At 39.6% G+C, this 17,180-nt stretch overlaps 1 protein-coding gene across 2 annotated transcripts in view; it reads right to left on the bottom strand.

The window, feature by feature from the left end:
• The window catches only part of POLA1 (DNA polymerase alpha 1, catalytic subunit), a 310,104-nt gene that overhangs the window by 287,892 nt on the left and 5,032 nt on the right, over nt 1–17,180 (bottom strand). For both annotated transcript variants that reach the window (XR_007409311.1, XM_025438940.3), the window contains exons 2-10: nt 16,916–17,040; nt 14,227–14,323; nt 13,134–13,214; nt 5,819–5,934; nt 5,111–5,173; nt 4,184–4,276; nt 3,664–3,751; nt 3,169–3,370; nt 2,902–3,080 (exon numbers count right to left, since the gene is read on the bottom strand). Coding sequence is in view for 1 of the 2 variants with exons in the window: in XM_025438940.3 (XP_025294725.1) it covers nt 2,902–3,080; nt 3,169–3,370; nt 3,664–3,751; nt 4,184–4,276; nt 5,111–5,173; nt 5,819–5,934; nt 13,134–13,214; nt 14,227–14,323; nt 16,916–17,040 (1,044 nt within the window). In the remaining variant the exon portion in view is untranslated. The remainder of the gene's footprint in view (nt 1–2,901; nt 3,081–3,168; nt 3,371–3,663; nt 3,752–4,183; nt 4,277–5,110; nt 5,174–5,818; nt 5,935–13,133; nt 13,215–14,226; nt 14,324–16,915; nt 17,041–17,180) is intronic.

Genomic DNA, 17,180 nt, shown 5'->3' with positions numbered 1-17,180 from the left:
GAAGCTGAAAATATAAAGTACCAGCCATCCAGGAGTTTAAAAAAAAGCTTTGGGGCAAGAAAAATGCAGAAACAGATCTTTATAAAATAGTATGACAAACACTGTGACTGACGGGAAAGGGTATGATGGGGTATCAGGGCAAGGGCCCTTAGGCCAATCTGGAGCATCAGGAAAACTTCCAGGACGTGACACATTCCATGTGAGGGCATTCCAGTCAAACACAATGAGTAAAGGGACATGGCATAAAGAGCAGCAGGTGTATGCGCAGAACTATCTCTAGAACACAAATGTCATACACAGCAGGTATCAGAAGCCTTGCTAAAGAACTTGAACTTTTAGGTTGCAGGCAGTAGCTATTGATGAGTTGTTTTTTTTAAACGAGAAAATGATGTGGTCAGCGCCACCCTTCTGAGCAATCGCTCTGACCACAATGTAGCGGATGACAGCTGAGGGATTCCCTCAGGAAGCTGGTGCAATGGTTTCAGTAGGCAAGAAGGGATCAGAGGTGGAAGCTGCAAGCAGAGAGAGAAGACAGCTTTTCTACTTTAGGAGACGAAAATTAACAAGACTTGCCGAAGAATGTGAAGGAAAGGGGCACTCAAGGCTTGCTCCCAATTTTCTGGTTTTGATAAGACCATTAACAAAGACAGGGAATGAAATTCAGCATCAAATGAAAACAGTCAAGGGATTAGTATTGGGAAGGGCAGCCCCACCACTCCAGCAAGCCCCACAGTGTTGTTCTGCTCCAGGGAGCTTAAAACACATAAAGCACATGTGAAAATGGTATCCCCTGCCCTGGGTGGCTCAGCGGTTTCGCGCCTGCCTTTGGCCCAGGGCGGGATCCTGGAGTCCCGGGATTGAGTCCCGCATCGGGCTCCCAGCATGGAGCCTGCTTCTCCCTCTGCCTGTGTCTCTCCCTCTGCCTGTGTCTCTGCCTCTCTCTCTCTCTCTCTCTCTCTCTGTGTCTATCATAAATAAATAAAAATAAATCTTTTTAAAAAAATGGTATCCCCTGAAGCCATACAACCGGGCAGGCCTGGGTCTCGGCAATGGATGGGAAATACTTGTTCAGCCTCACACAATCCCACCAGTCTACCTTCCACCGGTGAATAACAAAGACGTATCCAAAGAGGTGAGAAGGTCTAACCAAATTATCTTGTCTTGTAGATACCATTTCTAAAATGGCTTATTCTTTACCTAAGAAACTAACACATGGCAGTTGGCTACTCAAATGGCTGCGCAGAAGTTTCCTGTGCCTTTGATATGCTGAAGCCTATTAATGCTTCTGCTTTCCCTTCAGGGAGATGGTAACAACTTTCCAGTTAAGGTCAATGCCTGATTATCTTTAAGGTAAATCCGGCCTTCAAGTCTGATGGTTAATACTTAGTCTTCTTACTCATTGCTTGTTTTACTAATACCCTATTTTGCAGCCTCCAGGAAACCGCTTGGAGAAATTACACAGTTCCATCTACCTGCACACCCAGACACAGATCTGAATAAAGGCAACTGTTTCAGGATACGTATGGTATTTTTGTATGAATCGGACATACCTTGGAATTCCCAGCCTGTGGTGAAGAAGGGCTCAAGGAGTACAAAAGGAAACGAGAGCCTCCTGGCTTATCTCTGAGTCAGAATTCACATTTTTCAGTTCACTGAGAGGAGGACCTGGGAGTCATCCCTGATTCCTCCCGTGAGCCCCCACATCAATCCACTGACAGGTTCATGTCAAAATACATGTGAGATGCATCCGCTTCTCTCCTCCACAGCCACCACTAGGCCAAGTAACTGGCATGCCTTCCCTGAACAGCTTGATCTCCAGGGCTTCCCCACTACCTCGGTTCCAGTCTCCCCTTCTCCCCACACACACTGTTCTCCACACAAACCAGAAGGCTCTTGTTAAACTGTAAACCCAACCATACGACCACCACCCCCACTCCACCAGCACTTAAAATCCTCCACCACTTCCCACTCTGCGCTGGGAGTAAGAGCTAAATTCCTCAATATGGCTTTCAAGGTCCTTCGTTATCTGCACTTTGCCTTTGTCTCCAACTTCATTTTCTACCAATCTTGTCCTGTGATTACCCTGCTACAACTGCATCGGCCTCCTTTCTCTACAGCTTCTACGCTCACCAGTTCCTCAGGCTGAAAGGTTTCTTTCCTCAGCTCAGCATGTGCCTCAAATCTCAGTCCAATGGTGATCTCAGACAGACCTTCCTCGGCCATCCCCCACCTAAATGCCTTCACACCATTTACGAACTTCCCTCATTTATCGCCCATTTTTCCGCCACCCACTCCCACCCCACAAGAGTGTAAGCTCCATCAGGATCAGGAATTTGTCTGGCTTGTTCGCACCATCTCAGTGCCTGGCATACAATAGGGGTTCAATTTGCCGAATAAAGAAACAAACTAAGGACTGATTCCGTTTAAAATAAAGCACATAACTACAACTTTAGATACATCGAAGGGGAACTACAAGTACACATTCCAAAATCGCATATAACTGGTTTATGGAAAAAACATTTTTTTAAAAGATTTTATTTATTCATGAGAGAGAGAGAGAGAGAGAGAGAGAGAGGCACAGGCAGAGGGAGAAGCAGGCTCCATGCAGGGAGCCTGACGTGGGACCCGATCCCGGGTCTCCAGGATCACACCCTGAGCCAAAGGCAGGCACTAAACCGCTGAGCCACTCAGGGATCCCCCCGGAAAAAACATTTTTAAGGATTATTCATACCACAGCTCCTCTCATCCGGGCTTGCCCACACACGTTACAGTGAATGAATGGTGCTCTCTTACTACACATGTATGTGAGGACAGAGCCTTTGACAATTATAATCACTAAAGCACTTAAGGGAAAGATACTATTCTGTATTAAAGACATATAGTTACCCTACATATGATTACCTGGTTGGCTGTACTGATCTTCATAAGCATCCAGCCAATAAAAATGAAACACTTGCTCCTCATCTGTCCCTTTCACCAGGGGGAGGTGACTGGAATCCACTTGGACTTCCTGGGCTGAGAAACTGCTGTCATCTTCCTGATCAATGTCCCAACAAGACACATCTGGGAGAAAACTTCCTCTGCAGAAATTACATTTTGAAAACCTTTCAAAATCCAACTGAGTAATTTGTAGTGCTACTTGCCAGAAAAGTCATAAAATGCTCTTACAAGTAGGACGTGGTCCCTTTCCCAGGATCTGCCTCATGCTTCACCCCCTCTGCTGGCTCACTCTCTTGGTGCCAAGTCTTGACAGCCACAGGCTCCACATCCACTTCCTCAGCCTCCATGGGCTCATCAAAGTCACCATCTTCAAAATCCATCGCTCCTGAGTCCTCTTTGTCATCTATACACAACGCTGGCACCGGCTCTCCTGTAGGCGTCATCATATATTCCCATCATGTACTGCTGCCATGGAACACAAAGGACTCCCCAGCACAGCAACAGCAGCCTACTCTTTTTCCCACACTGCATTTGCATTTCTCTTCAATCTCAAATTGGATGTTTTTTAACTTTTACTGCTAGGGATTCAAGTCTTTAACAATTAAACCTGCTATCAGAATACCTTCATAATCACCTCCACTTCCTTTTTCACGGGGCCTCCATTTCTGACAGCATTTTGCAACTGTTCAACATCCTTGCAGGTCTGCCTGACATCAGACTTACCAGCAAATTCAGCACATTTTACAGGAACTGGAGTTAATGGAGGCTCCTTCCTTGAGACAGGGGAAGCAGTCTTTCCTGAAGGAACTGCCTGTAAATATTTTTAAATGTTCAGTCAGTTAGCTCTGCGTATCAGAAAATATCCAAGTGTCCTACCCTGACCAGAGAAAATGACAGTTTCCCATTTATACAACAATTCTATGTATTATTAATGTAACGGCTTCCATTATTTTACTGTTACCTACGTTTACAAAAAAATACTTGTTTCCAGGAAGAAAATTATTGCATTTAGCACAGCTGTAATGCCTATAATAAACACATACTAGTAACTAAAAACTTACTATGAAAAAACCAGGCACATGCTATTTTTGAAATACATGAAACTATATAATGCAACGAGAGTCCTAATTTAAAACAAAAATCAAGAACAAATTCAAAAGCATTTCCCTCATATAGAAAAGCAACAAAGTAAGTTTTAAGCAATAATATAAATCAAGATTGAAAGTATCTCCACACACTTTACCTTGGGGGTGTGCACAGAGAAAGGATTCAGTGAAGCTCCAATGGATCTTTTCTTCTTTGGTATCATTATAGGTGGTGGAGTTACTGGAGGTTTCTAAAAGGAGGAGTAAGACATTCCCTGCCATGCTTGGCTTACCACAAGACAGAAAAAGTACATTTTTCCCCCCACTGAAGCCCAATAAGCAAAGCATTTTTTTCCTTCCCGGCTCCCCCCACAGATCTATGCTCATGTACTGTAGTTACTATAGCAACAATACCACACTCACTAGAAAACCAGAATAGATATTAAATCCACCTCTCACCAATTTTTTCTTTTTACAACTTAACATACTTTTCCCCTATCCTTCCAAGATATTACATTTAAAAACTGTCAAGATAGAACTACACGGTGTTCATGTTAGTTGTTTTAATCAAGAGGTACTTAGAAAGAAACACACCTCTAAATGAGTTTAGTCTTCATGTGAAATACCCAACTGCAAATTCCCAGAGCAGCTGAGCCTTTCTGAGTTCTCTCAGGGACAGCTCACTGATTCTTCTTTCACCCCCCCCTCTGAATTCAAGATGAAGATCTCATGCCTGATTGTGCAGACTGACAGGTTTCCATCTATTTCGGGAACATACACTGCAGCAACACAAGCAGTGTGCATTCCCAGAACTGACTCATGTGTGTATTCTTACTGCTTCTAACACATCCCCACGCAGCCCTGTCAACATAATTGCATAGGTTGTAACAGCTGGAAACTACTCACCTAAAGTGGTAAGAAACCAATTTGGAGAGGTGTTTCTTTTGAGGGGGAGGGGGTTGTGGGTTTTTTTTTTTTTTTGGTGTGTGTGGTAGTATTGTCGAGTTTTTTTTAATATTCTAACAGCCATCTGTTTAATAAAATTACTGAATTGTTTCTTTGACAACTCCCAGAACATGACTTACCTCAGTGTTCAGATCTTGTAGAATGTCACCTAGCAGATCATCCTTGGACAAGTCTACAGCTTTCTGGAAATTATAAAGAGAGGCAGAATGAGAAAGCCCTGAACCTCATGTTTGCACCCAGACCATGTGTCTGTTAAAGAACCCAACCAGTTAGTCCTTGCCTCTTCAGTCCTAAGTGTGAATCTACTGTTCACATATCTTAACAGCCACCTGTGTACATGTAACTCCTAAACCTAAGGCTCCCATCCTGTTTTTACCTTCATTCTATGATCCTCCTGCTAATCAATGAAACACACTCGTTATCCTTTAGGTTTTCATTCACTTTTCTATCTCCAAGTTCCAAACAACGAGGTGCCTAAATTCATCTAGAAATCTACATCCATCTACCTTCATGACTGAAATCAGGAAAACACAATTGAAATATCTGAGCTCAAATACACTGAGCACCTATTGTCTGTACAAATACTAAATTTACTTCTCAAAGGAAAAGACAAAATATAAAAACTCACAAAACAGAAATGCCTGAGATGCTCAGTGGTTGAGCATCTGCCTTTGGCTCAGGGCATGATCCCGCTCTGGGGATTGAGTCCCATGTCAGGCTCCTGTGAGGAGCCTGCTTTTCTCTCTGCCTATCTCTCTCTTTGTGTCTCTCATGAATAAATAAATAAAATCTTTTTTTAAAAAAAGAAAGAAAATCATGAAACTCACATCTGTAGTCTTCTTCCCAGCACTAGCAATGAACATTGACTTGATATTGTTTGGTTTTGTCACTGCAGCCTTCTTTACATTCCTCCTGTCTTTGGTACGTGCTTTATCATCTTTTCCTGTTGGAATATAACTTATTTATAAACACGTACCAGCACAAATCATTATGGAAAACTAAAAGCCAAGTCACCTGCTGTCTGTACAGGAGTCTGTATAGGAGAATGAGAAAAAAGACAAAGAATTCAAAATATAAAAATATTTCTATTTTTTTTATCCATGGTAGACAGGGAAGAATCTTGAAAAACAGCTCAATTCAGGAAAACTTAAGCTAAATGTTATTATAAAAACTGATGACTGGGCACCTGACTGGTGAAGTTGGTGGAACATGAGACTCTTGATCTCCAGGTTGTAAGTTTGAGCCCCAAGTTGGGTGTAAAGATTATTAAAAATAAAATCTTTTATTTTTAAAAAGATTTTTATTCATTGATTTGGCAGAGAGAGAGAGAAAGAGAGAACGCACAAGCAGGCAGAGTGGTAGGCAGAGGGAGAGGGAGAGAAGCAGGCTCTGAGCAGGTAGCCTGACGCAGGGCTCGATTCCAGGACCCTGGGATCATGACCTGAGCCGAAGGCAGATGCTCAACTGACTGAGCCACCCAGGTGCCCCCAAAACAAAATCTTTTAAAAATGATGAAATGGGGCACCTGGGTGGCTCAGTGGTTCAGTGTCTGCCTTTGGCTCAGGTTGTGATCCCAGGGTCCTGAGATCAAGTCCTACATCATGCTCCCTGTGGGGAGCCTGCCTCTCTCCCTCTGCCTATGTCTCTGCCTCTCCCTCTGTGTCTGTCATGAATAAATAAAATCTTTTTTTTTAAATGATGAAATACTAGTTAAGTATCAGAATAAGTTATTAAGTAGGACTGTTTAATGGCTATTATTAGTGAGAATAAAACTTTCTAAAAGGTGGGACTTGTTTTCTAACAGAAATAAAATGATCAAGCTCATCTGGAACCAAGGGATTAGTCTAGCAGCCTTCAGGAGATCAACTTTTTAGTGCTATCCTGAATCTGGCAGGAAAACTATGAAGAAATAGGATTACCAGTCATGGTAGTATAACATCCTAATTTCCATCTTCTGGGACCAGCAACCACATACACAGTATGTTGTAACAACACTAAATGGCACAGACATCTGCTCAGTAAAGAACATCTTGTGCCATGTTTTTTCTCATGGCCATGTGTAAATGACCTACAAACTCTTCTAATACTGTCAGTTTTACTCTCTCTGATTCATTCCAAAGAAATCTCTACCTCAAAAAGATCTTGAATAAATAGCTTATATAGTGTGGTAGTGGCTAATACTACTCAAACCAGACAAAGAGAGAACTGAATCCAGAAAAGACCGAATTACTTACAGAATTTATTTATTTATTTATTTATTTATTTATTTATTTATTTATTTATTTATTTCTTACAGAATTTAGCACATAATAAGGGTGGCATGGCATCTCATATCACTGGGTAGAAGATGGACTTTTTTAAAAAAAATGACAAATGTCTACTACTTTTTTTAAAGATTTCATTTGAGAGAAAGAGAGAGAGAAAGAGAGACAATGAGAGAGAACATGAGTGGGGGTGGGGAGAGGGAGAAGGAGACTCCCAGCTGAGCAAGAAGGCTGACCCAGGGCTCAATCCCAGGACCCCAGGACCAGGACCTGAGCCAAAGGCAGACACCTGACTGAGCCACACAGGCACCCCGAAGATGAACTTTTTAATAAGGGGTGTTGGCTACCTATCTGTCAAGCAGTCAGTATAAACACCAAATAAATCACCGATCAAAAATTTTTAAATGAAAATATGGAAGACTTTAATAAAAAGGCAAGTTCTGGGGCATCTGGGTGGCTCAGTCAGTTGAGCCTCTCACTCTTGGTTTTGGCTCAGGTCATTATCTCAGGGTTTTGAGATCAAGCCCCATGTCAAGTTCTGTACTAGGCATGGAACTTGCTTAAGATTCTCTCTCTCTCTCTCTCTCTCTCCCCCTCTGCCTCTCTCCCTCTTGCTCTCTTTCCCTGCTTCCATCTCTTAAAAAAAAAAGGCAAGTTCCTTTGCAACCGGGTACGGGAAAAATCTTTCTGATTCAAAATGCATCTGCAAGAAAACAAAACTGATATATTCAATTAAAACAAAAACAACTTAAATACAAAACATGAGAAAATTTTTACAGTATTTTGCAGATAAAGGACTGATCTCTCTGATAAAAAAAAAAAAGGCACTGGTATTTAAAAAGCCCCAAAACCCAAAAGGAATGTACACAATAAAAACATACATACAGTTCACATAAAAAAATATACAAGCACCTATTAAGTTTTATGAAAAGATGCTCAACTTCATGTGTAAAAGAAATGCCAATGAAAACCACACTGAGATGTCATTTTTCACGTATCAGAGTGGCAAAAATCCAAGAACTTCACAAGGCACTCTGCTGGTAAGGCCATAGGAGTATAAATTATTAGGACATGCGAACTCAAATTGATCATGGGAGTGTAAGATGGAACAAAAACTATAGTAATATCTCATAAAACTTCATGTACATTTTACTCTCTGAGCCAACAATCCTCCTCCTAGGAATTTTCTGAGGAAAGCACCATATGCACTAAGTTATTAAATGCAGAATTATTTGTAAAAGCAAATTACTGAAAATCTACTTGACAACTCAGTGAAACCATTTGAATACACCATCATCATACATTTATACAGTAAAATACTATGCAACTATATTAGAAACAAGTAAAAAAGAAAAAAGATCTTTAGGTGATAATATGGAATCATTTTCAGGATATCTCGTTAATTAAAAAAACACAAAGTACAAAAGCTTCTATAGAAAAATATCTTTTGTGTGAGGAAAAAGGTAAAAAATATATATACACATAATTACATTCATGGGTAGGTACTCAAAAGAACTGAAAACAGAGGTGTTCAAACAAAACTTGCAAGCAAATGTTTATAGCAGCACTATTCACAAAAACCAGAAGGTGGAAACATCCCAAATTCCATCATCAAATAAATGGATAAACAGTATGTGGTCTATCCATGCAACAGAGTATTATTCAGCCACAAAAAGGAATGAAGTACTCACACATGCTACAACACATGGGAAAACCTTGAAAACATCATGCTAAACAAAAGGAGCTAGACACAAATGGTCACATATTTTATCATTCCATTTACCTGAAATATTCAAAATAGGCAAATCCATAGTGACGGAAAGACTAGTAGTTGTCAGGGTATAGGGGAAGGAAGACTGGGGAGTGACTGCCTAATGGATATCCACTCAGGGTGATAAAAATGTTCTGAAATTAGATAATGGTTATGGCTACAAACACTGCTAATATATTAAATGTCACTGATGATAAACGGTATGTGTATTTAGCCACAATAAAAAGGGCACCTTTTTCCATGTGCCTAAAAATGAAAAAAATTGTAGGACATTTGTGAAAAATATAGGACAGGAAATAATTTTTTATTGAGATCATCTGGCAGTTTGAAAACAATATAATTAATGGCCAAAATGTTTAGAATACAAAATACACATCCTAATACAGGGTATCAAAAGAGAAGGTCAATAAGGTTTGAAATAGCCAGGAAGGTTTCATAAGCAGGCTTTAATCTCACCATTGTAGGTTAGTAGTATCTAGAGAGAAGGACAAAAAGAAACATAGAAAATAGGAGTCAACATCTGATGTAGAGTCTTCTACAATTTTAGTGCTTGTTTGTTTTATTCAATTTCCTACTAATTTTTCATTAGGACTTAGTTAATATTGTCTCTATTTAAAAACATGTCAGGGATTGGAGCCACACCATAAAGAGTTGTCCTTTCACATCTATGCAAAACTGCACAATTTCTTCTAAGTCTTTAAAGTTGCTTGCAAAATTCCAGTTCCTAGAATCTTGAGACCTTTTGGGGCTCCCCTGAGGGACACTGAAACAGTGGGAATTTGTGGGTGAATGGTGACAAAGCATGGAAAAAGACTTCTAAGACTGGCTCTCCTCCAGAATGCCAAGTCATTCTCTTCACTGATGTATAACTGAGAAGAGATAACAAGATGACAGTGGAAATACAAAGAATGCTACATATTTTCTCTGTACTTGCTACTGTGATTGGCACTGAGATGACTAGCACATGGGTCCTTTTCTCAAGACCCTTCTGGTCCAGTGCAACCTAACTTATAGCCAACAAAAGTAATGTCCAGGTAAGTGATAGTATATCATTCAAAATGATACAGGTAATGAACAAAATAACCAGAACTCAAATAAAGGCCTCCTCAGTTCGGGGAGATAAAAAAAACACAGGCTCCTTTCATTTTCTTCTTCATGGACACACACAAACTAGGAATACGCAATCAGCCACATTGCAACCAAACAGTACCACTGTATAGAGTTCCTACGTTAACACAGGTTGGCAGAAACAAAGAAGACAATCCCCATATTCTAACTTAACTAATGAATGAATAAATAACATCTCACATATAAAAAATACACACATCCTTTTTTTGTAAAAGGAAAAACACGAAGTATAATCAGAACTATTAAAAATGGTTACCTATGGAAATGGGTAGAAACAAAGTAGAATGCACAGGGATGAGAATAAGATTTACCTGAATCTCTATCATTTTGATTTTGAAATCATAAAAATGTTCTACAATATTCAGAAAATAAAATTAAAACGGAAGGATTTTTTAAAACCATAATTTGAATACAAACACAAACGAACCTATGGAGTAAACTGATAAAATAGCACAGCATACCAAAAAAATTACTTCACACACCTCTCAAACACAATTCTCTAACTATACACCTTTACCAAGATACATGGGAAAAAAATGCAAAGAAATTATAAAGTTCATTTAGAAAGGTTGTCAGTAGACATGTTGGTTTAGTAGTTCTAAAACTTCTAAAATTATTTTGTGTCTATTTTAGAGGACAAGGGTTTTTTCACTAGGGTTGAAGGGAGATACAAATATAGAATTGGGTAAGATGAAGAAACCTGTGGTGCTATATTTGAATCAAAATAGAAGTATGAAACCATGACATTTACATAAAATCTCTGAATTCTGATCACCAAAAGTGTGTAGAAACTGTTACACCACAATAGCAATGAGTACCATCCATCTCCCACATCTGAATACCATTTCTCAGTAAAGGAGCCGGGACTCTTGGGGGAAATGGTTGATTCCAGGTCTGGAACAGGACTACTACAAGGGGAACCTGAAATACTTTTTTTGGCCCAGGAAGCAAGGAAATGCTCAAAGACTGATGGGGTCCTGTCAAAAGGACACAGGAGGCAGCTCCAGAGGCTCCCACTGTCAATGTGGGATACTCTGAACCTCAAAAAGACAAATAGTAACAATGGATAATGAACTGTAACAGTAATTTTCAGTCCAGGAGTTTAAAGTGATCATTTTTAAAAGGAGAGAAAAAAATCATCAATAGATGCTGAAAGCATTGGGTGATAGCTGGTGAGAAAAAGATACACAGTCTCAAATTATCACCCATATTTACATTAATACAAAGGTGGAAACGTAGCTTTATAAGTGATCTGACAAACATCATTTTAACCAAGAGATCAAACTTAGCATCACCAAAAATGAGACAAAGTGACCTTATATGCCCCTGAAATGATCAGTGGGAAGGACACAACTTCATCTATATAGTATTTTTGTCAGGATCTTTAACCGGATTCTACACACCAAAAAGTAATCTGGCAAATCCCAGACTGTAGGACATTCAACACCATCAGCCTGGTCCCTTTAAAGAGGTAAGGTCAGGCATCCTGGGTGGCGTGGCTCAGCGGTTTAGCCACGCCTTCAGTCCAGGGCCTGATCCTGGAGACCGGGGATTGAGTCCCACGTCAGGGTCCCTGCATGGAGCCTGCTTCTCCCTCTGCCTGTGTCTCTGTCTCTCTCTGTCTCTCATGAATAAATAAAAAAAAATTTAAAAAATAAATAAATAAAAATAAAGAGGTCAAGGTCATGAAAGACCACACACAGCCCGAGGGGGATGAGGAGAGGGATGGTGCTATTCTACACTAAATAAGACTCAAGAGACATAAAAACTAAAGTGGACTCTGCATCTGAAAAAACAGCGATCATTTTGGGCTAATGGGAAATCTTAGCATGAACCAAGATATTAGATGACATTATGAGAATGGGACTGTGGCTAAGAAGACAAGCATCCTTGTTCTTAGGAGGTCACTGATAAAGCATATAGAGGGGAAGTGTCATGGTGTTTTCAACTTACTTTCAATAAGTTGACCTAAAATAAAGTCTGTGTGTATACAGTTGGGAAGGGGGGAAGAGAAAGAAAGTAAACAAATGTAGAAAACATTGAAAATTTAGGGTCCAGACTTTCTGAAGAGGGCAAGATAGCACAGATTTTAGGCTTCGTGGCCACACACATCTGTCTGGTGCTATTACATGTTCTTCTTTGCATTTTTCTCTTTTTAAAAATGAAAAAACCATTCTGAGCAGGGAGCTACACAGTAACTGACATGCTTTCCTTCTAGGGTAATGAAAATGTGAGACTGATTGTGGTGATGGCCGCCCAACTCTGTGACTACAGCAAACACCATCGAAATGTACACTTTAAATAGGTGCATTGTATGGAATGTGAATTACAGCTCAATAAAGCTGTTTAAAATAAACTGGCTGTGAGTGGGCCAGAGTTTGCTGACCCACGATCTACACTTGGTGATAATAATGAAGTAAATCAAAAAAACAAATACTAAAGATAATTTCCCCTTCACATTTTACAGAAACTAAATCAGGCTTGTTTACTCAAAAAAAAAAATGTTTTGCCAATGATTATGTAGCTAAGAAAATCTAACCCATTCATTTATATCATTTTAAATTTTGATTAGACAAAGCAAGTTGATTACTAAACCTTATTATTGTACTGTACTACTATCAAAGAGCTAAAATTTTAAGTACATCAATTCAGTAGGAATTAAAAGACATCACTTATTGCTGCAGCTCTCAAAATCAGCAAGTCTAAAATGACCACAGAACTAAAATCCAAAAATAAATAGAAGAGCAAACTCTTTGGATGATAGAGACATTAAACCTCATTTTGTGGTATTGTTTTTGCTTTTTACATTTAATTTTCTATGTAACTATGCTTTTCTCAGTATTAGGACATATTCTACACCTAAAAACAATTATGGTAAGTCCTTTTCCTTTAAAGGAAACTGGGCCAAAGTACTAAGTCATCTCAAATTGTGATTCTGTAAATCTCAAAATTGCATTCTTGAAAACAAAATATGGGTACCTTTCTCATGAGAATCAAGGGCATCGTCTTCAAGGTCATCATCAAAAATCTCTCGGCCATCTTCAACATAGCCAATACCATCTGCAGGAACAAATTTTTTTTAAATTTTTTTTTATTGGAGTTCAATTTGCCAACATATATCATAACATCTGGTGCTCATCCCGTCAAGTGCCCGCGGAACAAAATTTAAAATGGGACCAAGTTTCTAAAAGTGGCCAGTATATTTTAGCCACAACAACAAAAACACCTCTAATACCTACTCAGATGTTCTCCTGGCTGTGCCATTTTTAAATGCAGCAGAATCCTGTTAAGACGGGTATCAGATGAAACATAAGCATCTACACAGCAGGTCTGCTGTGTCAAAACCAAAGGATATATGCTATGCCCATCTAGGTGAGCTAGGGAAATGATTTGGCCCACAGCATCAAAGTCTGCCACAACGGGATGCTTAAGAGTAGTTTTATTCTACCCAAAGAATAAAAAGCAAAAGAATAGAGATTACACAGGCCTAGAAAAGCACTTCAGTCTATGAAGGAAAACTGGCAATAGAGCTGAGTCCAACTACAGAAATAGAAACACAATTATGGTTACAGGTGCAGTCTATACCACTACCTGTGGTCTGCAGGAGCATGCCCAAGAAGTTATACCTGACAAGCAGGAACCAGTGAGCTTTCTACATGGATTGTAAAAACATCAGGACCAGCCTCTGCTCTGTGCTTTCGACTGTCCAAGTTACTCTTCACACATATAGCTTCGTGTAATCGTCACAGCCACTCTGTTCAATAGACAGTTTTCTCAACACCACATCACCTGAGGATACCCCACAGGTATGTGGTGTATCCCAATTACTACAGAGTCGTTTCCTGGAGGATTTACACTATATCCTGAGGTATGTGTCTGGATTCTCCAAAATACCCCAGAATAAAATTTCTATTGTATTCCCTCCACATTCTCAAATAATGTATTTGAGAAAAATCTGAACCAATATCATTTTAACAGTGTCGTACATCTGCTCATGCAAAGCAGCAACTCCACCACATGAGACTCAACAAAAACTAACATAATACTTAGAAGGGAATTTCTTCCCACATACCATCATCCACGATCCAGTCATCATCCTGGCGGGCCTGAACCAGCTTCGAATACTGTTCTTCATCAACTTCTTCATAAACACTTGTGAAGTCCTCAACCTGCAATCATACAAGTTTGAGAAAGCTTCAAATGGAGTGAAAGTGTTAAACAATTCTGATGAAAAATTGTCAAATTGAAATGGGAATGGCAGCCTGAAGGAGTAGCTGCAACCATATCATGAGTTCTGACATTCAACACCACTACCGGGTTTTTCCTTAAATAGACATCAATTAACTTAGTATTCCTTTTAGGTGGGTGTTAACACAAGATATTAAATGATTCCATTAGCATAATATACTTGTCACACCATCAATTACTCATCTACTTCATAAAAAACAAACTGAATTATAGCCAATTCTTTGTTAGCTGCTTTGGGGATTATTCACTTTTAACTTCTAGACTGGTTTCTCCAATACTTAGCAAACCCACAAGGCATGCCAACCCCCTCTCCACTAGCTGATGTTGCCCTGCACACTGGCAATTTTAATAACAATTCAATCAACCAAATAGAGTTTAAAAGGAAACTCTGCCCCACCTATCCCCCTCCCCCAAATCAGCAAAACAAGCGCACTCTATATTCTATAGGTACACAGGAAATAATTTTTGAGTGATCCCTATTTGTATTACCACTGATCTCTTACCATTCTCAGGTCTTGAGACTGCAGAGACTGAAATGCTGAGCTATGTGAAGGGCAAGTCCTCTAATAACATGAGCTACCCAAACTTCCAGAGGGCCGTTAACTACTGGCATGAATAGAGCAGACCACTTCACAGTTTAAGCAACAAGCAGGACAGAGGCACACCACCTCAGCTGCCATAGTAATAGCAACTTGCCAACTCAGAATTTGGTGGGCCACTTAGAACTCCTAGATACCCGATTAAAAATTCCCCCCTTCTCTCCAGAGTTCAAGTGGGTAAGGGATGAAGGAAATAACTCCAGCTGAAGAACTAAGACTCTAGGAAAAATTGCTTGGACACAGAGCTTTGAGAACCCAATGGGCAGAGCTGACTGGACTCCTGCCACAGCTACAAGACTTATAACAATTACAGGATCAGGCTTAGTTTTCGCCTGCTGTTTAATCTGTTCTATAGCGATCACTGGCAAATGTTGATTCGGCCTTTCACCATTTGATAATAGAAACTACCTGCCCTACCAAATTAATTTTTTGACAACCCAAACACAAATGAGCCCAATTAATATTACTATACTGACCAATTTTCTTTTGGCAGAGGAAGTGAACTTGCAGGATTATATTTCTGTTGGTTGAAGTCCATTAGGCATACTTTGTCTCTTATTTAAGTAACTCACTTCTATACTATCAAAAAGATACCAGAAAACTACCTTAGAAAATCATTTTGAGTAAAAAGTCATTTTGACTCTATGTCAAAAAACTGTGCTACTGCTCAGTATGAACTCTTAGAGCCATGCAATTAACATGAGTGATTAAAGGGAAATCAGTCACATTGTGTCAACATCTGAAATGCCCCCACAGAACTCCTTTATAGGAGTACTTACATTAAAAATGCTTTATTCCTGCTTTACTATAATCCTTTTAGCAACCCTTTGTGATCTGGTTGACTCACTTAACTCGAGCGAATGATGCCAAATGACAAAAATCCTCTTCCACTTTCTTAATTGCACAACACAGTATAGGCCATGGTTAAATATGCATATTCTGAAGCCAGACTGCCTGTGCTCACAGGCTCTGCCACTGTGACCTCAGAATTCTCACCTATGAAATGCTGTTAATCACAGTATCTAACTTTTCATAATTATTGGAAAGATTAAATAAACATATTTGTAAAAGCACTTAGAACAGTGTTCGATAAAAAAGTACAGCAGTTGCGGTTATCATTTTTTTCTCGTATTAATTAATCACTTTCTAGCCCTGAGGCAGCTGAGACACTCAAGGAACACATTGAAGGTGATGCCAGACAATGCTGTATAGATGGTAACCACTCTGATTTTTTTGTTTTAGCTACAGGCCATAAATAGTGGTTAGAGGAAAATGGTCAAAAGGGCATCACATTCAATCTTACACACAGGACACAGCAGAAGTAAGACCCAAGTCCTCACCTGCCACAGATGAAATTAGGAAAAACAATTCCCTCCAAGAAGTCATGCTTAGCTAGAATGCTCAATATCTTAAAAGTAAAAGCATTTCTAAGTTCCCCCAACAAAGCTATGAAATTTACCACAGCTGCAGTGTGTTGTGTTTTTTAATATTTTATTTATTTGAGAGAGTGAGCAAGGGAAAGAGCGTGAGAGCAGAGGGATGAAGCAGAGGGAGATGGAGAAAGCAGATTCTCCACTGGGCAGGGAGCCTGATGTGGGGCTCGATCCCAGGGTCCTGGGATCATGACCTGAGCTGAAAGCAGATGCTTAACAGACTAAGCCACCCAGGCGCCCATGCAGTGTGCTTAATAAGGAAAAAAACAGCATCTGTAAAGTGCCTTACAGGAACTTAAAGAGCCAAGTAATTGCCAAAATGTGTAAATGTACTTCATGCCCACACTTTTTCAATAGTAAGAAATTAACTATTGCAAGTACAACATATATTGGTATTTCTAATCAGTGACAAAAGGGACATAAAATACCTACAGGCTATGAATTAAATGAAGCAAAGGAGAAGAAAAAAATGGTTACTTACTTCATATTTATACTTCTCACCAGCTTTAGCCCTTTTCAGTCTTTCTAGAGCTTCTTGGCGCCCTCTCTTTGATTTTTTTTCTCGCCGGGATCGAGAAGATACAAAACTCCCTGAATCTGACACAGCTGAAAAAAAAGCCAAGTTTACATGAGATGTTACAAAATTGTCAGCCATCTTCTCTCAGGAACAGGAATGTTCCCAGTCAATAGTATCACAATTTCAGTATTATAGAAATGATTAGTTTTCATACTGTAGATGGTTCATG

This window comes from Canis lupus, chromosome X, assembly GCF_003254725.2.
Source record: "Canis lupus dingo isolate Sandy chromosome X, ASM325472v2, whole genome shotgun sequence".
In the NCBI taxonomy this organism is placed as follows: Eukaryota; Metazoa; Chordata; class Mammalia; order Carnivora; family Canidae; genus Canis; species Canis lupus.
Note: the sequence above shows the minus strand (reverse complement) of the source record. Positions and strands in the feature narration are given on the sequence as shown.